The following is a 16,493-nucleotide window of genomic DNA, read 5'->3' as shown; positions in this document are numbered from 1 at the left end:
TTACTCATCATTGTTTGTTTGCTTTTTGGTCCTTCTAGGTCCTTGTTAAACATTTCTTGTGTTTTTTCCATTCTATTTCCAAGATTTTGGATCGTCTTTACTATCATTACTCTGCATTCTTTTTCAGGTAGACTGCCTATTTCCTCTTCATTTGTTTGGTCTGGTGGATGTTTACCTTGCTCCTTCATCTGCTGCATATTTCTCTGTCTTCTCATTTTGTTTAACTTACTGTGTTTGGGGTCTCCTTTTCACAGGCTGCAGGTTTGTAGTTCACACTGTTTTTGGTGTCTGCCCACTGTGGGTGCGGTTGGTTCAGTGGCTTGTGTAAGCTTCCTGGTAGAGGGGACTCGTGCCTGTGTTCTGGTGGGTGGGGCTGGATCTTGTCCTTCTGGTCAGCAGGGCCATGCCCAGTGGTGCATTTTGGGGTGTTTGTGAACTTAGTATGACTTTAGGCAGCCTCTCTGCCAATGGGTGGGGTTGTGTTCCTGTCTTGCTAGTTCTTTGGCATGGGGTATCTAGCACTGGAGCTTGCAGGCTGTTGGGTAGAGCTGGGTCTTAATGTTGAGATGGAGATCTCTGGGAGAGCTCTCATCGATTGATATTACATAGGGCTGGGAGGTCTCTGGTGGTCCAATGTCCTAGACTTGACTCTCCCACCTCAGAGGCTCAGGCCTGACACCCAGCCAGAGCACCAAGACCCTGCCAGCCACATGGCTCAGAAGAAAAGGAAGAAAAATAGGAAAAAAAAAAAAGAACAACTAACAGATAGAACCCCAAACCAAATGGTAAAAGCAAAACTAAACACACAAAAATCACAGAAATAAACATACACACACACTCATAACAAGAAAACAAACAAATAAACAAAAAAAATAACGAACAGTCAGAACCCTAGGACAAATGGTAAAAGCAAACCTAAACAAACAATATCACACAAAGAAACATACACATACACACTATAGACCAGGGCTTCAGAATATCTGGTCCTTTTTCAAATTTCTCTCTGTTCCTCTGTGAAAGTACTTCATGGTCAATTTGCTTAGACTTTGGTTCTCAGCCTGCAACTTTGGAATCACTTGGGAAGCTTGAACCAATGCCGGGCCTCACTCGGGAGGAATTAAATGAGAAAATATGAGGTGAGGCCTGGCATGAAACTTCTTTAAAGCTTCCTGCTGGACTCCACCAGTCTCTGGAGGCCAGCTTATACTTTAATAGAGGGAGGTAGACAATTAATACATGTCAGGTGATGATAAATATAATAGAGAACAATAAAGCAAGGTAAGGGGAAAGTAGGAAAACTGTGCAGAGACCTGAAAGGAGAGAGAACAGTCATGTGGGAATCCAGAGAAAGAACATTCCAAGAAGAGGAAACAGTAAGTGTGGAGACCCCAAAGCAGGACTGTCTTTTGGTGAATTCCTAGAATAACAAATGAGCCAGTGAGGCTGGAGTAAAGTGAGCACAGGCACAGGGCTAGGTGAAGACAGAAGTTAGTAGGGGCAAGGGACAGATCTGGAGGGTAAATTCTCTCAACCAGTTAGATTCAGACTTCTTCAGTTTATAATAGTGATTTTGTAACTTAAGCTTTCCTGAAATATAACCCATAGATGATATATAACTTCCTTAAGAATTCAAAATATAACTTGAATACCCTAAATTAAATTTTGTAAAGCAACTTTATATCATGTTTGATATGTAAATTAAACGTACTAATAACATGTTTTTACTAGTAAATGCTCAGGCAGAATACAGGAAGACAAAAATGCCCTATAAAACTACCCTTGGGAGCCATACTTTCTGAAAACAACTTGGTAATGAGCCCTGTAGTTCTTTGTTAGGCTCCTACCCTAAATGGGGAAACTACCAGAGGGTTTAGAGTGAACGAGTAACATAATTGGACTAATATTTTAAAAGAATCACACTGGCCTCTGTGTGGAGTGAGGCTGTGGGTAGACAAGGGCAGAAGCAGGGAGACCAGTTAGGAGGCTATTACAGTAACAGGTGCAAAATGATAAACTGGACTGAGGTGATAGTGAAAGAGGACTTGAGAAGTGGTTGAACTCTGGGTGTTCATAGAAGGCAGAGGATTTGCTGATGGGTTGGATATACAACGTGAAAGAAAGAGGAGTCAAGGATAACTGTGGCAGTTTTCACCTGAACACATGTTAAGGGTGGGATAGTGGTTAATTTAGAGGAGGGTAGAAGGAGTCACTGGGGAAGGGGAGAACAGAAGTTCCCTTTTTGGATATATTAAGTTTGAGATGTCTATTAGACATCCTGGGAGAAAAGATGTTGAGTTAAAGCTCAGATATATAAATCCCTAGAGTTCAAGGGAGAGATCCGGGCCAGAAAATTGTTATATTGTATGTATTGCATGTATTGTTTATGTGGTGGGGCTACACAAAAGATAGACTACCAGTGATTCTCTAGTGGAGATGAGATTTTTATGTTCATTAAGTTAGGGGATGAATTTAATAGTCAATGTAGATTGTTAGACTTTAGATTTAGAAGATTTGGGTCCTGCCACCTCCTTTTGTTTCTCCTGCAGTCCCTAAGCAGGTCCATCTGGGTACATATCTAATAAGGTCTGCTGAATAAAGGAATGCTTCTCCTGAATTTGGAACCAGAAAATCAGGTCTTTTGAGTTCATAAGAAAGAGCTGGACTCTCTTACTTTAGGGCTTTGAGTAGTATTAACTTACCTAGAAATTTTAATTTGTTCATATGGAATAAAGTCAATGTTTTTTGGTTTTTTTTTTTTGCGGTACGCGGGCCTCTCACTGCTGTGGCCTCTCCCGCCGCAGAGCACAGGCTCTGGACGCGCAGGCTCAGCGGCTATGGCTCACGGGCCCAGCCGCTCCGCGGCATGTGGGATCCTCCCGCACCGGGGCACGAACCCGTGTCCCCTGCATCGGCAGGCGGACTCTCAACCACTGCGCCACCAGGGAAGCCCAAAGTCATTGTTTTTGAAAGAAAGAATTTTTGTTATGCATTCTAACCTCTATAACTGTTTATATTACTTTTATTAGTCTTTGATTATTAGACCTATATATAATTCTATACATTAATATATAGAATTATATATTAATCACATAGCACTAGTGTAATCTTCATAAAAGTGATGTTAAAATGGCTAGTGTGACCTTAATGTAGTTTCTAAAATACTTGTCGTATCTTTCATGTTTGTTTGGTTTTCTTGTAGGAAGATTTGGAGACTGGAGTTCACCTTGACCCTGCTGTCAAAGAGGTTCAGTATAATCCTACCTATGAGACCATGTTTGCTCCAGAGGTAAGAAAACGTATTATAGTTAAGAGCGTCTTTTGCTTTATAGTACTTAAATTATACATACGTAGATAAACAGTTGGTGAAATTTTCAATGTTTTCTGATGAAAGTATACTATTTAAACTGTTAGAAAATATATCCTGTTATATGTTAGTTATATCTCAATTAAAAAAAGAAAGGAAAAGATATCCTTCTATTCTCCAAAATTTGAATAGTATGCTTTTGTAAGAATAATATCTAATTCTTAGATGCAAACTTAGTTAACATCTTCCTCTCAATTTTGATAAGGGAGTATTACAAGTTAACCGTGAGGGAAAAAATTTTGGTTGATTAGCATCATTAATGCATAGTATATTATGAAACATCTAGTGACAAATGCTGCTGTGTTAAACATTAAAAAGAGGTACCATACTGACGTGGTCACTGCTCAAAAGTAGTCGCACGGTTTATTGCTTGCTCTGAGTCAGACATCTTATGGATTCTTTTTTCTGATGATGATAAATGGTGATGGAAGCATTTAAAAAAGCTGAAGAAGAAGAAGAAAAAAAGCAGAAATAGTGAAAATTGCCCATTTAGGAAAGTCTTTGTAGAAAAGATTAGATTTCTAGGTATTTAGCCTTTAAAAAGGAGAAAAGAATGCTTGACTGACAAGATACAGATATCAGAAAAAGATCATTATAAGAAATAGTAACATGGTTTCAGTAGCAGGATCTTTAAGAGCACTTTAAAGATAGAGATGAGGAGCTATATCTTATTGCACCCTGGTGGAGAAAGAAGTACTTTTTAATATTTTTCATTTTTTAGCATATAGTCATTGTCTTTTTATTTTTATTTTTTTTGATAAAGCTGTTTCATGTAATTTTTGCCTGCTTAGGTTTCCATAGTCACTTAAAATATGGCAATGGAAATGTATAGCACAGCCAAGGATGTCAGTGCTAGTGCTCTAGCTGTTCTCCTAAGTGTACAATAAGCAAAAAACTCATTCTCATGCTCTGAGACTGGTACATTTTTTATTTTATTCCATTATTTCCTAAATCCTTATAACCTGTTGAATTATAGGCTGTTTTATATCCCTTGGAACCATTTTAGCACTGGCACGCTGCATGATTTTTTTTTAATGTAAAGTACTTCAATTTAAGCCACTAACTTTAGAAAATAAGAAAATTTGGAAGTGGCATGGTGTATGACATTCCTGTGTCAGTGTATTTTCTATGAAGCCTGTTTTTCTTAAATTTTTAGATCCTATGCATAACTAATATATTGCTGTATGATTAGTTTTCAAAACTTTCAAGAAAAATTCAAAAGGTCAAAAAATTTTTGGTGCTATTGACGAGGCAGTACGTTTATCATTCTCTTTTGGGGATTATCAGTCTAATTTTCTGTTCTTTTTTTCCCGTGTTAGGGAAGCTCACATTAAATATATCAACTAGTTTATGTCAGGAACATTTCAGTGCTTATTGTCAACAATTTAAGGAAAGAGTGATGGGACTGAAAAGTGAAGAAAAATTACAATTTTTCTAAGGAATTGTCTGTGACATAATAAATTATCAACTTTGAACTTTATGACTAGGGTCTGTATAACTTGGCAAAGTCTGGAAGGGTATTACCAGGAACTTTGCTGGATGAAATTCAAGTTGTCATATTTTGAGAATCCATCATTAGAGACAAGATTTAATCCTTCTTCTCAATCTAATGTTTACCAGAGAGGACATGCTAAGTGCTTTTTTAAAAAAAAAGATGGAGACCACACTATTTCCTATAGTGCCTCTAAAGCACCAGTGAAGTTTAAGGAGAGATTGCATCTTGTTATAAAGATAAAAGTTCCATGAAAGTATTTGTAACTGGCAAATGTTTTTTGAAATAAGTGATACAATCCAGGTTAAGAACATGAGATGTGGGGCTAAACAGACCACTTATTAGCTCTTATGTGACCTTAGATTATCTTAGTTTTTTCACAGGTAAAATGAAGATAATTTCTACTTTACCAAATTATAAGGATAAATGAGATAATATGCGATGTGCTTAGGAAACTGTCTGGCACAGAATAAGCATTTAATAAATTATAGCCTTTATTGTTATTTCTGTTAATATTATTGGCATTGATGGCTAGATAGGCCTTTGTGAGGAAAGATTCCAGACAGAGGGGAACAGCATGAGCCAAATCATAAAATCTAAAGAACAGTAGTGTTTTAGTCATTATCAGCAGAGAGAACGGGATAAGGCTAGAAGAGTACTTTGTACAATCGGTATTGCACAGGCTTTAGGGGCCAAGGTAAAGAGTTTGGTCTTGATTTAATAGATGAATTTTTAGGAAGATTAATTTTAAAGGTTTGCATGATGGAAAAGAACAGGGATGGAGACTAATAAAATAAAACTACCATTTAGTACACTATGCCAGGTACCACACTGAGGGATTTGTATACCTTATCTCCTTTAGCCCTCACTACAACCCTATGAAGTAAGTACTTTTATCCCTATTTTATAGTGAGGAATTCAACTGTTAGATTATACTGCCAGCAAGTGCCATATTTGAGGCTTTGAGTCCAGATCATACTTAACAATCACACCATAACTATAAGACCATTTAGAAGGTGCAGTTTTGACTTTATTAGTTCAGTAAACTAACAAATTGGCTATTTTATTTTATAAATTTCTGTTTCCCTCCCAACCAAGGACTTTTCCTAGTTGATCTACCTAGTTATCCAGATAAGCTTTCTCAAATTACAGAAGGAACTTGAAGACATAATAGCCATTGTTTTAGTCTAGTGATTTTCTTCATTTCACTCAATCCTGTTGGATCCGCTTAGAGAAAAGTCTATTTGTTAGCTTCTCTAGACTCATATAAAGCCCATAAGCCTCAGAGAGAATTTCAGACTCCTTAAAATAATATTACTTTAGGAATAGAAAAACTATAAAAGTTTAGAGGGGGAAAATGCCAGTTACCGTTTAAAATCTGGCCAAAAGGGCTGCTATAAATATTAATGTTAGAATGGACTTTAGAAGTCATATAGATCAGCTCTTTTATTTTATAGATGAGGGAACTGAGGCGCAAGGTCATAGAACCACTAATAAAATATACTATCGTAATAATTAAACTGTGCTTATGTCTTACAAGATTGAGGTATTCTGCCAATAAAATTGAATTGTGGTGATCTTTTCCAAAATTATAGAAAATAACAAATTAATATGCTCTTCTCACCTTAAACTTTGTTTATAAATGTTTTATACATTGATTACTTCAATGAATATTAATGGAAAACTTAATACAGCAACTTGAGTATATGATTATTTGTTCAGTAACCTGGGTTTTTTTTCCTATATGTGAATTTATGGTTATGATTTCATATAGTCAATTTTTACTTATATGAATTTTCTTAATTCCTGTGATGTTATACTGCTAAGGCATCAACCCTCAAGTACTCTGCCTGCTGAAGACTTGAGAACCACTGCCTTATAATACATGGATCTCTTAGATTTATCAACTAATGTCTTAAATTAAAAACTCTTTTCTCCCAAGTTTATAAATAAATCACTACTTCACTGAGATGAAAGAGGTAAGGTTACTTACCTCAGAAACATTTTCTTTTTTGGTGCAATGTCTGAATTAAAACTTAAATATGTATATTTTATATAGGAGATTTACAATTGTAATTGACTGTGATATAGTTCAATATTATATTAGCTAAAAACTATTAAATACTCATACCTAATTGACTTGAATATGTATTTTTAAAAATCACTTGTATACAAACTTAGGCTTAGACTTAACTACCAAAAGTCTAAAAGAAGCATTTAGAAATCAGTTTTGTGTATTTTTAAATATGCATCGTTTTGTTTTTTTAATGGTTAACCCAGAATTAAGAGTTGCATATTCACACAGACCAGGAACATCTGAGAGAGTAATTGGTAAGAGCTGAGTCCTGCTGAATAACATTCTCTGCCTTCCTCTGTTGACATGTAATGTCTTTGAGGTCAGCTCCAATAGCTGCCAGTAACCAGAAAGTTAAGGTGAGCCAGAAGTAGATGAGCCTACCCCAGGCAGCTTCCTATATCAGTGGAAGATTTTTTTCTTGTCTCAGCTTAAATATGTATAAAATATAAGCACGTTTAAATTTTTAGACAGTGTTAGGAAGAGTACCACAAGATATACTTTGCTGTAATATATGGATCTATATTCTTATAGAAATCGAAGTTCTTAACACTGAGAATTTTTCTTTAAAAGATGGAGGCAGTTTGATATGTATGACCTGTAGAAGAATTATTCCCTTTTTGTAAAATTTTAATAAAATTAGAATATGGAAATTGTACTTTCCTTTTTTAAATTGGAAATTATAAGCATAACGATTGGTAATTTATTATATGTGATAGGAGTAACAATATAGGCAATGGGGATTTTTATCATTTTGGAATTTTTTACTCCCAGAAATATCACATGCTGCTTTGCAGATGTTAACTGACTATAGCAATTAGATCATCTAGTCAACTTAAGTCATTTTATTATCTTTAATTTTATGGATGTTTTTGTTTTTGTAATAAATTTCATGACTGAATGAAGTTAACTGTAACTTCCAGCATTCAGCAATCTAGATTTTTTCCCCTACATTTCCACCCGTCAGCTCAGGAAGAACTAATACGGGCTATAAAGTCTTGCCCTGTCCTTTATTATAATTTAGAATAAATAGTAATAAAAGCTTTATATATGAATTAGATATCTTAAGATTGAATCATTTTAAACCTAGAAATGGAAGCTGTCAATAGAAAGGAATATTATAATAATTTATTTTCTTCTAAAGCAGAAAAAATTATAAGGCAAATTAACGTTCAAATTCAGATTTTCATGCATAGCATAATGTTGATATGTAGAGAAGACAACATTCTGGTTAAGGAAAGGTCAATAATTTATATTTATGGCTCTGGAAGTGTATCATGGAAAAGGTGATTTCAAATGGTAGTGACCTAAGATGTTCTAATGTCAAAATATTTATTATGACAGTTGACCTTCCAGAATTCAAATAAAAATATCCTGTCTACTTCCACTGTTTCCAAAGTGGGAAGTTCATTTTATTCTTTATTTTTAAAACTGGAAAGAAAAGAGCTGGATCTTCCCAATACCTTTTCTAATAGCATTAGTGACTTTAGGCAGGCAAGGTATGTCATCTTGACCTTTTTCTCCATTTCTAACATGAGAAAGAGAATACCTCTTTAACTTTCCAGAATTTTTGTACAGATCAAATTAAATAACATTTGGAAAGCCATTCTGGAAACTCAAAACATTGTAAACATATAGCTAATAATGGCACTATTTTGTGTAAGATTTTCATAGTGTGACTTTTCAGAATGGAGAAGTTTTATTTACATTTGTAATGTCTTTTCCTAGGGACTTTTTCAAGCACTTTACTTTTATTGTCTATTTCCTATCTTCTGCGCCCAGTGAGACTGATTAATCTTTCCTTCATTAGTGCTTTCTATATGCCAGGCACTATGAAAAGTATTGACGGTTCTAAGTCTCCACCTTTGAGGAACTCATAATCTAGTAGCAGAGAAACATGTGCTTTTTAAATTACATCATGGTACCATTCCAAAAATCCCCCAAATCATCGTTTAGACAAAACTATAGTGTGTCTCAATTATCTAGAGCAACACTGTCAAACAGAACTTCCTGCAATAATGAAAATGTAGTAGCCAGTAATTGTATGTGGCTGTTGAGCTCTTGAAATGTGGCTGGTATGGCTGAGGAACTGAATATTTTAATTAATTTAAATTTCAATAGCCACACATAGGCTTGGGTGAGCTGGTTCCTCTCCAGTCCTGGTGGCTGCCAAACAGTGCTAACCAGCCATTGTCCAGTTGTACTAAACCATGGGAGGTAAGCAGGTTCCCACACAGGTTAATGGGCCCCTGATGATTTAGAGTTAAAAATACATTGTACAACAATTCTACTCATTCTAGCTTTATACACTGAGAATTTGGGTTTTTTTGTTTGTTTGTTTTTCTATTATAACATTGTAGTTTGGACCAGAAAATCCCTTCAGAACACAGCAAATGGCTGCCCCTAGAAATATGCTTTCTGGATATGCTGAACCAGCCCATATCAATGATTTTATGTTTGAACAGCAAAGAAGAACTTTTGCCACATACGGTAAGATAATACGCGAGTTTCAGGTTAAACCTTATTAGAAGTGGGGGGTGTGTGTGTGTGTGTGTGTGTGTGCGCGCGTGTGCACGCAATAATCGATTTTATCTTCTGGCTTTTTAAATTTATTAACCTGGATTCCTTAAAAGGGTAGTATGTTTTCTTATACACATCTATAAATATTTATACAAATAGGAAGGTGCACTAATATTTTTAGCTGTCATTCTAAATCTGTTCTGATTTCTGAGTACTAGAAATATTCGTGGTCTTAAAAACAGAACATTCTCTGTTGTACTTTTTTTTTTTTTTTTTTTGCGGTACGCGGGCCTCTCACTATTGTGGCCTCTCCCGTTGCGGAACACAGGCTCTGGACGCGCAGGCTCAGTGGCCATGGCTCACGGGCCCAGCCGCTCCGCGGCATGTGAGATCTTCCCGGACTGGGGCATGAACCCGTGTCCCCTGCATCGGCAGGTGGACTCTCAACCACTGCACCACCAGGGAAGCCCTCTCTGTTGTACTTTTTAATGAACACTTGTTATTGAATGACTGTTGCATGTAGACTGCTGTTGAAATTGGTAAATAACCGGATAGTGTTAAGAGGTATATTTTTATCTTCTTACGTACTAGTTGACTTTACTCTCTTGCTCAGATTTTATCTCTGAAAAGTTTTCTGTTGATTACTGAGGGATATCAGGAAATGGAATGGCCACACATTCATTGCGTAAAATAATTATATCCTATCAGTGGTGGGATTTGAGAAAGTTAATGTGCATACAAGGCTGGGGATCCCCTCTACAAGAAGATGGTCTTTATAAAAATGTCCTTGCTGATGGTTCCACAGATCTTAGGTCTGGTCACTTATATCAGCTTTGTCCATATTTGGTAGTGCCTTTTCTTTCTCTTCCCATAATCTACATCTGTAGGTTGACAGACACACTGATCACCTTCTGCTTTGAAGAGCTTTTTGGTAGGGTGGGTGAGCAAAGTAACTGAGAATGTTTTTATGCCTGTTGTAGTTGTGATCTTTATGAATTAATTACTTACGCTGATGTTCTCTTCCCCAAAGAGTAACTGAAAAAGAAAACTTCGAACTTCTTTAACAAGAGATTTAATAATCACATTTTTAGACATCAGCAACATTGTCTCTTATTTTCATTTAGTTTTCTTTGCAGTTAAAATTCTAATACCTCCTCCTTTTATTTCTTATAGGATTTTTTTAAAGTTCTAAACAGATTTTTCTGTCCTATCTATGATTAACTTCCATTATTATAAGATAGCACCCAAAATAAAGCTGAGAAAGCAGTATCATGTGAAATGTTATGTATTCGGTGATGCTTTTTAATAGCAATTGTTTTCACTAAAAAATAACATAAACAAATTTTAAACATTTAGGAAAGAGAAGAAAAAGGTTACCTATAATCCCACTATACTAAAATATCTACTCTTAGTAGATATTTTATTCCTCCAAGTCTTTTTTATTATACATATTTGTATTACAGAGCTATAATCCTTCTAAACGGAAGATTTTGCAACTTTTTAATTCAATATTCTATCATAAGCATTTTTCAATGTTACTTTATAATCTCAAAGCTTATTATTTTTGTTTTTTTTTTTTGTTTTGTTTTTGTTTTTGCGGTACACGGGCCTCTCACTGCTGTGGCCTCTCCCGTTGCGGAGCGCAGGCTCTGGACGCGCAGGCTCAGCGGCCATGGCTCACGGGCCCAGCCGCCCCGCGGCATGTGGGATCTTCCCGGACCGGGGCACGAACCCGTGTCCCCTACATCGGCAGGCGGACTCTCAACCACTGCGCCACCAGGGAAGCCCCAAAGCTTATTATTTTTAAGTGCTATGTAATATCCACTGATGGGTTTATATTACAATTTACATAATTATTCTAATGTTAGAAAATTACTTTTTTCTAGTTTTTAGTGAGCCATGCAAACTGATTCATCGTGAATTAGTTTAGAGGTTTAGTACAGATAGTCTTATTTATTTATCCACAATATGTTCTTGGAAACTGGTTGTAAAATGATTGACATATATTAAATTATATTTCACTGTGGCTAGGTTATAATTGACTTAACAGGTGCCAAAAGTCATAGCAAAGACTTTATACCTCTGGAATCTCCTAAAAGAGTTCAGTGACACTTCCAGTCCAATAAAATGGTTATAAATGCATTGTACCCATTGATTGTATAAGGGATCCCATGTAAATCTAAAGTATATGTGCATTACATAAAAATCAATTCTATTGCATCATGAATTTATTATATCCTAGCCTATAATAAAATGGACTTTTAAAGACTCTGCAGGGTTATTTTTAGACTTTAGAAGGAAGGGCCTTAAGCAATATTTTAGGTAGCTTAAATCTTTAAAACAAAATAGAACAGGTGAAAAAAATTCAAATTAAGTTCACACAGATACCTACTTTTCTTGAACTATCCTATCGCATTGAAAGCTATTCAGTTGGCTTTAGACGCCGGTTCAGAAACAGCTTACTTGGAAAAATAATAGCTGGTATTTTTTGCCTCTTCCATTAAGAGGGGGTGGACTAGAACAGAGATTGAACTATTTAGTGAGTCAAAGACATAAAAAAGGAATGTGGGGTATATACTATGTTAGATGGCCTGGAATAAAAGGAGTAGCCACTTGCAAATTAAGTAATGTATGTCTGTCTCCCTTATGAGAATCTTAGAACTGAGAACCATTTATCTGAACTTAAATTAATAAACAAGTTAACCAACCTCAAGTTTAGCAGTCTTTTTTTCTTCATCCCCAAGTATTAAGCAAGTATAGCTTCTGTTAATTTAAAAGTCTTATTTTCTCATAGCAAGTTCTTGTCTAGCTTCTGATAGTAATTCCTGTCTGAGTTTTTTGTCTCACTCTTACACATGGAATGTAACGCTATGAGACCTTTCTGTTACCTTCTGATTTGCAAAGTACTAGGGAGCAAACCTTCCTTATATCTTGTATAAGACACAAGACATGTCTCTCTTACCTACGAGACATGAAGGAGATGGCACAGGAATTCAGCTTTTTTTTAATTAATTTATTTTATTTATTATTTTTGGCTGCGTTGGGTCTTCGTTGCTGTGCACGGGCTTTCTCTAGTTGCAGCGAGCCGGGGCTTCTCATTGCGGTGGCTTCTCTTGTTGCGGAGCATGGGCTCTAGGCACGCGGGCTTCAGTAGTTGTGGCACACGGGCTCAGTAGTTGCAGCTCGCAGGCTCTAGAGCGCAGGCTTAGTAGTTGTAGCGCACGGGCTTAGTTGCTCCGCAGCATGTGCGATCTTTCTGGACCAGGGATCAAACCCGTGTTCCCTGCATTGGCAGGCGGGTTCTTAACCACTGTACCACCTGAGAAGTCCAGGAATTCATCTTTACCTAAGTCTCATATTTATCACTCTATAACTCTGCTGGGATATAGAACACTGATCCTACTTTTCTAACCATTTTTAAATGGTTATAGCAGTGTTATAATCTAAGTGTATTATTTTACTTAGTTTATCACAGCCACCTCTATTCCTTAATCTGTGAAGACAGTCTCCTTTACTGTATCATCCCATTTACTTATGCTACAGTTTTGCTTTTAGCTCCCATTTATCATGTTTGTCCTGAGTTCTTAGTCTCTCAGTGGTTTGTATGAATTCTTTTGTCCTGTTCTCCTCCCTTTTTGTCTTGGGTTTCTGGCCTGTGCCCTTACTGGTCTTTCTTGGGGATTCTCAGTGAGGTTTCTCCCCTTTGTCCTCCTTTCACTCATGATTTTCTCCACACCAGTCTATGAAAGTGGAAAATTTTAAACAGACACGTTTAAACTGATTCACTTCATTGTACAGCAGAAACTAACACAACATTGTAAAGCAAGTATACTCCAATAAAAAAAAAAATTTTAATTAATAAACACACGTAGTTTCACCACACTCATTATTAACTGAGTTTTAACTTCAATATTAACTCTTTATTAAACCCTTTTATTAACATTTTTAACATCTTTATTGGAGTATAATTGCTTTACAATGGTGTGTTAGTTTCTGCTTTACAACAACATGAATCAGTTATATATATACATATGTTCTCATATCTCTTCCCTCTTGCGTCTCCCTCCCTCCCACCCTCCCTATCCCACCCCTCCAGGCAGTCACAAAGCTTTTATTAACATTTTTAAATGATTTTTTAAAATACCCTGCTGAATGAAGATGTCATAATTTATGAAAAAATTCTTGTATCATTTAGATTGCAAGTTGGTTCTAGTTTTCATTATTTAAAATGTGGTGATGTATATTTTAAGCTGCAGTAAAATGCTTTTTAAAATGTAGTGAATTTGTTTGTGCATAAAACTTTATGGGTTGTTTTTCGTTATTAAGATGAATCTCCAGAAGTGGATCTAAGAATGTAAATGTTTTTAAAACTTTTGTTATATATTGTCAAATTGTTTTCCAAAAGAATTCTCCCAACTTTTACTGCCACCACCATGTATAAAAATCCTACTTTTCCTTACTCAAGATCCATATGATTGTTTTTCCTTTGTTTATTTGATAGTCAAAATATTGTATTTCTTTATTTTAACTTTATCCTTTTGGATTACTAGTGAGGTTTGAAGGTTTTTTTTATATATTTGTAATCACTCTTTTGCAAATTGTTTACAGTCTTTTCTCATTTACCTATTGAGACATTAATATTACTAATCTTAAGAATCTAACAATAAAACTAATATTATTAGAGCCATTTCAAGTAAAACTACAAAGAAAGAAAGTAAACATTGGGAATTCCCTCGTGGTCCAGTGGTAGAGAATCTGCCTTCCAATGCAGGGGACACAGGTTCGATCCCTGGTCAGGGAACTGAGATCCCACATGCCACAGGGCAACTAAGCCCATGCGCCACTACTAATGAGCTTGCGCACCTCAACAAGAGACCCCGCATGCCACAAACTACAGAACCCACGTGCTCTGAAGCCCCCGCACCACAACTACAGAGTCCACGTGCCCTGCAGCCCACACGCCACAACTAGAAAGATGCCTGCGCACCACAATGAAGAGCCAGCACGCTGCAATGAAAGATCCTGTGTACTGCAACTAAGACCCGACGCAGCCAAAAAAATAAAGAAAATAAATATAAAAATTAAAAAAAAGTAAACAGTAATTCTATTAAAAAGATAAAATGGAAAATAAGCTTCAGAAAGATAGATAAGAATACTTCAGAACTTATATATAGATATATTCACTTATTTGAGACACAGGTTGGTAGAAAACTAATTGGACTAAAATTCTGTAGTGTTAGAGTTATATCTTGTTCTCTTGCTGGCTAACTTCTAGTAAGACATTTATCAATAGATAAATATTTAACATCCCTTATTAGTAAAGGGAAAATACTATTATCCCCTAATTACCTGGGTGGGAGGCAGTAGTGGTAATGGTGACAGTGGCAGTAAAGATTTTACTGCAGAGGGTGTGGAGAAGGAGGAGAACATAAGTTCCTTTCCTCAGAAGAAGAGGAAATTCCAGGCCAGATGAGCTGGCAATTGGTGCTTACACAGAGACCATAAGAAGAACCAGAGTTCTCCCTTCCGTCTCTGCCTCCTACACCATCTCCCTAAACACATAATGCAATGCCATTTGTGTAGATATATATCTCCTTCAAGACAGAATTACATTTTAGATAAATTTTTATGGTTGAGATGGGGATTTTTAACTTAGGGTATGTTTAAATTTTACATGAGCCTTATGAAGTCTCATTTTAGAAAAATGATTTATAGAACACTAAACACTATTCTCTATGTCAAAGAGATGAAAGATAAAATAACTCATGGGATTTGAACCTGTGATTTCAGAGGTTGCAAAGCTTCTTTCTGCCATCAAGCTCTCTCCTCAGGCCAAGAACATATTTTAATACTAAAAGAAAAACTATATGCAAATGAGCTAATACCTAGGTGGTTGGTTCAGTGTTAGCGTATTATGAGGGTGAGTTGAGTACCTACGTACTTAGCTTGTCTGAAAAGTATGTTTAATGACAAATCTTTTTCTTTTTCCCAAAAGAAGTTCCCTTTAATCTTCAGCTGGAAAATTAAAATGTAAATAAATAAATAAGAAAATTTAATTGTTAGCTATATTCACTAGAATGTACCGCTAAAAAAAAATGCGCAAGTACTCTTATGTAGTATTTCATGCTTGTTCACATGGGTTGTAGGCCATAGACTGATTTAATGATCCAGCTCTCTTTTGTGAATATACTGGATTATTACTAAAACTGATCTTACCATACATTTATCATACTAGCACCCCCAATTGAAGAAAAACTGATTTGAGTTAATACAGACTTTCTTTCCTGAAGTTCCCATAGACCACTGAAGACTACATTTATATGTACCTACACACTCTAGCTGAAGGAGTACATAAATATTCTAATAGATATCCTTACTGCTCTTACCAAAGGAATATAAATAATGATTTATGAAGTAGAAATATACTATTTTTAAATTGGGAGGGAAGACTATCTTTACTGAGAATAGCATTTCCAAAATAATAGCTAAATTTTATGTAATTCTTCTTACCCTATTTCTTTTTTAAATTATTTAAAAGTTTATATAACTTGATAAACTAAACCATGCATTATCTGTTACCAAAAATAAAAAGATTTCTAAACTCCTGAATGTATGTATACATATATTTTTAGCTCTTAGAAAATTTAAGACTAAAGTTTGATATTTTGGCCTAACGGGCTCTTAGTAATGTAATGTCAATAGGCTAGATTCATCTGTTCTACTGAAGTCGTTCATTGTCCAGCCTGAGATTTGGGTTAATGATTCTAAATAGAAACATAGCTCATGAAAGAAGGCTTAGTCCTCAGAGTAACAGTGGACAGTTGAATGTGATAAAAGTAAAGTGATAACTCTTGGAGATAAGCTCAGAGAGATCCAACACAATGAAAGGTCTTTGAAATTATCTTGCACAAGCAACTTTACAATCGAAAATTTGGTTTGCTTGTGATAGAATTATTGGTGTGTACATCCTGATGATAAAGGAAGCTGTAATACTTTCAGAACATAAGGAAGAAATAAAGTCACAAGAAAACAAACAAAAAAAG

General features: G+C 35.7%; 1 protein-coding gene across 2 annotated transcripts in view; it reads left to right on the top strand.

The window, feature by feature from the left end:
* CDC40 (cell division cycle 40) overlaps positions 1 to 16,493 on the top strand; it is a 55,333-nt gene that overhangs the window by 14,948 nt on the left and 23,892 nt on the right. For both annotated transcript variants that reach the window (XM_032651505.1, XM_032651504.1), the window contains exons 2-3: positions 3,200 to 3,286; positions 9,291 to 9,420. In XM_032651505.1, the coding sequence (XP_032507396.1) occupies positions 3,272 to 3,286; positions 9,291 to 9,420 (145 nt within the window). In that variant the 5' untranslated portion in view covers positions 3,200 to 3,271. The remainder of the gene's footprint in view (positions 1 to 3,199; positions 3,287 to 9,290; positions 9,421 to 16,493) is intronic.

The sequence above is a fragment of the Phocoena sinus genome, chromosome 12, assembly GCF_008692025.1.
Source record: "Phocoena sinus isolate mPhoSin1 chromosome 12, mPhoSin1.pri, whole genome shotgun sequence".
NCBI classification, from domain to species: Eukaryota; Metazoa; Chordata; class Mammalia; order Artiodactyla; family Phocoenidae; genus Phocoena; species Phocoena sinus.
The sequence above is the reverse complement of the archived record's forward strand: the minus strand, read 5'-3'. Positions and strand labels throughout refer to the sequence as shown.